Source organism: Lycium ferocissimum, unplaced genomic scaffold (assembly GCF_029784015.1).
Source record: "Lycium ferocissimum isolate CSIRO_LF1 unplaced genomic scaffold, AGI_CSIRO_Lferr_CH_V1 ctg19695, whole genome shotgun sequence".
Classification (NCBI taxonomy): Eukaryota; Viridiplantae; Streptophyta; class Magnoliopsida; order Solanales; family Solanaceae; genus Lycium; species Lycium ferocissimum.
This window is the reverse complement of record NW_026718588.1, coordinates 4343-10724: the sequence shown is the minus strand read 5'-3', so window position 1 is coordinate 10724 and position 6382 is coordinate 4343. Positions and strand designations below refer to the sequence as shown.

At 43.5% G+C, this 6382-nt stretch overlaps 1 protein-coding gene across 1 annotated transcript; it reads right to left on the bottom strand.

Moving 5' to 3' along the window:
* Nucleotides 1-1103: 1103 nt before the first annotated feature.
* On the bottom strand, nucleotides 1104-5604 carry LOC132042998 (uncharacterized). The gene is made up of 5 exons (XM_059433496.1): nucleotides 5368-5604; nucleotides 2721-4943; nucleotides 2040-2237; nucleotides 1371-1840; nucleotides 1104-1185 (listed from the first exon to the last, which is right to left on the bottom strand). The coding sequence occupies exons 1-5, from the start codon at nucleotides 5602-5604 to the stop codon at nucleotides 1104-1106; spliced, it is 3210 nt and encodes a 1069-aa protein (XP_059289479.1).
* Nucleotides 5605-6382: the final 778 nt, after the last annotated feature.

The following is a 6382-nucleotide window of genomic DNA, read 5'->3' as shown; positions in this document are numbered from 1 at the left end:
TGATGACATGTTCGATAATTTTATTCTTAGAGTCAGTCGGTGTTTCGCCAAGAGAATGTATTTTTATAAATCGGTCACTCATTTTGCTAACAAAAATCAGTTTTATTCCAAATATAAATGCTTTCTTTTTTTGGCTATCAACTTCGAGTACAAACGAATTTTCTTTCACTGACTTGAGGCTACATTGGATTTAGCAAAAAAGAATTTTGTGTGCTTATGAAAATGTTTCACGTCTTTCTTCTGACGGATTTTCACAATGAAGTATCAACTTAATATCCAACATTCATATAGGTCTATACTCAACCTTCTTAGCCTAATTAAATTTAAGTCCGGTCGGTTAACCATTGTTAATGGAATTTAGAGGATGCCTAATACCTTCCCTCTAGGTTAGTTGAACCCGTACCTAGAATCATTTGGTTTCGTAGACTTTAAAAACAAATCAACTTTAGATAATAACTTTAATTACTTTAGGTGCCCTAATTCACCGTAAATAATTAGGTGGCGACTCCTTAGACTTTAATTAACCCCGGAATTACCCGGATGTTGTAAACTATTTTGACCCTAGTTGAACTAGGGTATGACACTTCCGGCTTCCGGAGGCACCAAAACAGGCGGATTAGACAAATACTCCTTGATTTTATCAAAAGCTCGTTGGCAATCTTCCGTCCATTTAGTAGCAGCATCTTTCCTCAATAGCTTGATTATCGGCTCACATATTACTGTTGATTGTGCTATGAACCGGCTAATGTAGTTGAGTCGACCGAGGAAACTCATCACGTCCTTTCGGCTCTTAGGGGCAGGCAACTCTTGAATAGCCTTTATCTTTGAGGGGTCCAATTCGATGCCCCTCCTGCTCACAATAAAACCTAACAGCTTCCCAGCAGGAACACCAAATGCACATTTTGCGGGATTCAATTTCAGATTATATCGCCTCAGTCTGTCAAAGAACTTCTTCAAATCCGTCAAGTGATCTGAACTCTTTCGTGACTTGATGATGATATCGTCCACATAGACTTCAATCTCCTTGTGGATCATGTCATGAAAAATAGTAGTCATGGCTCTCATATAGGTGGAACACTGCGTATTCTTGAGTCCAAAAGGCATCACTCGATAATAGTATACTCCCCAAGGTGTGACAAATGCCGTTTTCTCGGATCTTCTTCATCCATCGAATTTTGGTGATAGCTGCGAAGCAATCGACGAATGACTGTAGCTCATGATTCGCACAATTATCAATAAGTATGTGAATATTTGGGAGGGGGAAGTCATCTTTCGGACTAGCCTTGTTGAGATCCCGATAATCCACGCATACCCTGACTTTGCCATCTTTCTTTGGTACAGGCACGATATTGGCTAGCCAAGTGGGATACCTCGCAGCTCGAATAACCTTTGCATCAAATTGCTTGGAGACTTCTTCCTTGACTTTTAAACTCAGATCCGGTTTAATATTTCTCTTCTTTTGTTTCACCGGAGGACAAGATGGATCAATAGGCAACTTATGCGAAACGATGTCTGTGCTTAAACCCGGCATATCATCGTAAGACCATGCGAATACGTCTATATATTGCCTCAAAAGGTTGATCAATTCTTCCCTTTGTGCCGGAGTTAAATGGACACTAATTCTTGTTTCCCTCACAGTTTCTGAGTCTCCCAAGTTTATGGTTTCTGTTTCATCCAAATTCGGTTTTGGCTTATTCTCAAAATGTTCAAAATCCTTAGTTAACTCTTCAGGTTGCAAGTCTTCTTCATATTCTTCAGAATCTGGTTCGGCATTTAGAATTGGTTCGCTTGTTTCATTACGTGTCAAATTCACAGTATCGGCAGATTTACTAGTTTGATTCTTTGAAAAAGAACGAAGAGAAATTAATTAAATGAAGACGAAAATTAAAATAGTAAATTATAGTTTGGATTTGGCATTTAAGCTTTCAAAAGGTGGAGGCAAAACATAACAAAAGTATAAACACGATTCGAGCCTCAAATTGAATCGCGTTGTTTCATCAAATACTAATACAAATTGTCTACCAAGACTCCCGGAGAACCGGGGGCGGGGTACAAGTCCAATTGTTTAAAGCATCTCCAGGCTCAGCATCCCAGATAGTTGGAGTTTCAGGGCAATCATCCAGAATCACGTTGCATTCAGCTTCTTCCTCGGCAATGAACAGATTCTTGAGTCCTTCCACGAGGTTGTCTTCGGCAGCTTCCTCTGGTACTTGGGTGACGGACGCCTTGAAAAATGACTGATTCAGGAGCGGGACAGGCTTTGGCAAGGGAATATCACCTTTCCTTCTGAGACTAGCCAGGGAAATCTCTTCAAGAGTGGGCTCGTATCCAAGACCAAAAGTATCTTTACGCTCCGGTAATTGAATTGGTTCCACAATTCCATCCAAGTTCAAACCAAGACCCCGACCGTATTAAAACCATTCTTCAACATTTCCCAAGCCACCATCATAAGTACACGCGTGGCAATTTTACCTTTTCGCTCGAGTAGTACACATGGTTTTCTTAATGTGGAAAGATAGATCCATCTAGCCTTTCTCAACACTTTCAATAACGGGATTGAATTTCGGGATAGATCGAATTGTTGCCCTCTCCATGGATCACAACTTCTTGATGGTTCCAAACAAACTTCAAACTTTGATGCAAGGTAGAGGGAACCGCACCAGCCATGTGAATCCATGGCCTTCCTATCGAAGAAATTGTAGCCCAGATATGTCCATTACTTGGAACTCCACCATGAACTCCACAGGTCCGATTTCTAAGGCTAAGTCAATCTCTCCCACGACACCTCTCTGGGCTCCATCGAAACCTTTGACTCTTACCTGACTGTCGCGAAGCTTCCCGACATCAATCCCTAAAGCTCGGAGAGTAGTGACAGGACATATATTCACAGCTGAACCTCCATCAATCAATACCTTGGAAATGAATTTGTCCCTGCATCTGACGGTGATGTTCAACGCTTTGTTGTGTACCGAACCCTCAGGTGGCAATTCATCGTTATGAAAAGAAACTTTGTGGGTTTCAAGGATTTCTCCCACCATAGCTGAAAGTTTCTCGCTGGAAGTCTCAAGCGGAACATAAGCTTCATTCAGTACTTTTGCTAAAGCGCTCCTATGAGCTTCAGAACTCATCAATAATGACAATAAAGAAATCTGGGCTGGTGTTTTCTTCAGTTGTTCTACAACAGAATATTCTTTGGTTGGCATTTTCCTCCAAAATTCTTCAACCTCAGCCTCAGTCACAGCTTTCTTTTGGCCATTTTCTTTGCTTGGTGCTCCTCGTGCTACCTCTTCAGGGGCATAACACCGCCCAGATCTTGTCATCCCGGCAGCAACAGTTTCTACAATCAGTTTTGCCTTTCCCTTATTCCTTTCATCCGCCGAGTAATTCCAAGGCACCGCTTTGGTGCTGAAAGAGGGCGCTTGAGCGACTAGGGCCGTGATCTTAGGCCTGGCAGTGAGTACTTCTACTTCAATCGGTGCTCTTACTTGAACTGTAATTACGGGAGCGACAAAGGCTGATGATTCCACCTTTTTCTTTTCTTTGACTGGCACGATAGTCCCTTCCAGATTACATTCTTCATCAAGGGTGATCATGTTCACATTTGTGTCACCATGATTGGGCAGAGGATTGTCATTTATATTTGGGGGAGACCCTTTAAGCTGGATGACTCCTTCTTTGATCAACGCCTCGACTTTATCTTTAAGAGTAAGGCAATTTTCAGTATCGTGTCCGGCAACTCCTGAGTGGTATGCACAACGCTTAGTCCCGTCATACCATCCAGGAAGGGGATTAGGAACTCTCCCTTGAATGGGTTGGAGTATCCCGGCGGTTCTCAATCTTTCGTATAATTGGGCTAAGGGTTCGGCTAATGGTGTATAAGTTTTAGTGGGTTTTCTTTCAAAGTTTGGGCGAGGTCTGGGTGTGTTTTGTGGACGGTTTTGTGGTTGGTATTGGGGTTGAGGCGAGTAGGTTGGTTGGTATCGTGATGGGTTTTGATAGGCGGGTGCTCGAGGTGGACAATATGTTGGTTGGGTATGGTAAACAGGGTAAGGAGCGGGTGGAGGCTGGTAATAAGGCTGAGGGGTTTGGGTGTATTGGCTGTAATATGCGGGCTGGGATGAAGGGTATTGGTAGGTTAACATCTGGTTTGGTCTACGTTCCTGGATGGTCATGACCGCGGACACTCCGTCCTTCTTCTTCTTAATTGAATCTGATTGAATTGCCTTACTTGTTGCTTGCAAAGCTGCCAAATTTGTGATTCTCCCTGTCTTGATACCTTCTTCTATAAAATCTCCCATCCTGATAACTTCAGAAAACTTTTGCCCGATGACGCTTATCAACCTTTCATAGTATGTTGCATCTTTTAGAGATTGTACAAAAAGCGTCGTCATCTCACTTTCCGCCATCGGGGGCTGGACCTTTGCGGCTTCTGCTCTCCATCGCATAGCATACTCTCTGAAAGTTTCTGTTGACTTCCTTTCCAACTTCATCAAATAGAATCTGTCTGGGACAGTCTCAGTGTTAAACCTGAACCTATCCATAAATTCCTGCGCCATTTCTCCCCAACTACGCCATTTCTGCGGATCTTGGCATGTATACCAATCAAGTGCTTCTCCCGTCAGGCTCCTTATAAACAGCTTCATCCTAATGGCCTGATCTTTCCCTACTCCGACAAGCTTGTCACAGTACGATCTCAAATGAGCCCGAGGATTTCCCTTTCCATCAAACATATCAAATTTCGGTACCTTGTATCCAGCGGGCAACTCAATGTCGGGATGGATACACAGATCCTCGTATTCCAATCCTTCACATCCTTTGTGGGTTTGGATGCTTCTAAATGCTTCCTTCAGACTACGAATCTCCTTTGCAACGTTCTCCTCCGCTCTCGCCCTAGCTTCCCTTTCTATTTCCTCATAAGGATCAGCCTCTGGTTGCTGCACAGCCTGCAACTGAGTAGTGAATGGTTGAGCTTCTGCTACATATACCGGTGGCACATACTGCGTATTATGGCTAGCGGTGTGTGCCAATGGTATGTGTTGAGTTGCTTGGTAGTTTTGGGTAACTGTGGGTTGAGGAATGTAGGGAGTGGTGAAGGGTGGCGGGTTGGTTTGTTGGAAGTTAATTGGCTGGGTTGGCTTGTTGCGGGTTACTTGGTTGCGGGATGGTTTGTTGTATGTTGGTTTGTTGCGGGGTGGTTTGTGATGGGATGGTTTGTTGCGGGCGGATTGGTGGTGGAATGGCTTGTTGTGGGTTTGATTGTTGTGAGATGGTTTGTTGCTGGCTAGTTTGTTGTGAATCGGTAGTATTTGGATGGCATGTGTAAAGCGGAGGGTTTGTGGGAGAGGGCTGAGGAGCGGGCGAGTCAACAGGTGAAAAAGATGGTGGAAGCGTCGCATTTGTTCTTTGTTCGTGGTGAGGGGTATTAAGGGTGATGGATAGATTGGTAAGATTTCGCAGTCGCTCGATCTCAGTTTGCATATTGGCTATTTGCTGCACCAGTTGGGCGATGAGTTCGTCGTTCCCTCCTCCCGAAGCTTCAGGTTCGTCTCTCGGAAGGGCGACAAGTCCCAAGCCATTCTGTTCGGATGCCCCTGAATCATTCATGTTGTCGGATGCTCGTGCTTTTGATCTTGTGAAGTACGGGTGATCCGCCAGTTCGCAGTCAACACGAATCAACCTTTGGGGAAATAATCAAAATAAAAGAAAACCTTCAAAAATGAAGAAAATTGCGTTAGTATAGTGCGAATGATTGCTATTTTGATAAAATATTGCTAAACAATGACGTAAACAAACACATATTGAAAAACACACATATCGCATAGCAAACAAACCACATATAGCAAAAGAAAAATCATATAGCAAAAGAAAAATCATAGCGCGACCTATTATGCATGGGACCTCTTTTGTGCCAGAGGTGGGCCTAACGCCAAATATTCGAGATTATGATAGAGTGATCCAAGCCATTAAATTGAGACACTTGAGTTTGGGAAATAAAAGGCCAAGTTTCATTGAAATAATAAAGCGAGTACATCGATAAGACAATAATTTAAAATACATCAAAAGTGGCATAATGCAAAAAATAATCCTAGGACTTGGCCTAAATCTTTGCACTTGATCACGCCGGCGGTGGAAATGAAGATGACGCTCCATCATTGCTAGGACCTGCTCCCGCATTCTCCAAGTACTGCATTATATTTGCCATTTGAGCCCACATCTCGGGAGTGACAACCATAGTCCCCAATCGAGCATGTCTTATCCAAATCCTCTTCCCGATATCCTCGAAGCCTGGCTCACCTGCTGGGCTAGGATCTATGTTTCCATTGTCTTCTTGAAGCCACGCGTGATATTCTGGGCTACCTCCTGCCGGTCCAGCCCCAATACT

Coding starts and splice junctions, on each gene's coding strand:
- LOC132042998 (XM_059433496.1), bottom strand. CDS start 5,604: ATGAATGATTCAGGGGCATCCGAACAGAATGGCTTGGGACTTGTCGCC. Junction 2,238..2,720: donor AGTTCATGGTGGAGTTCCAA/GTAATGGACATA, acceptor CTCCTGAATCAG/TCATTTTTCAAGGCGTCCGT. Junction 1,186..1,370: donor AAGGTTATTCGAGCTGCGAG/GTATCCCACTTG, acceptor ATTGCTTCGCAG/CTATCACCAAAATTCGATGG.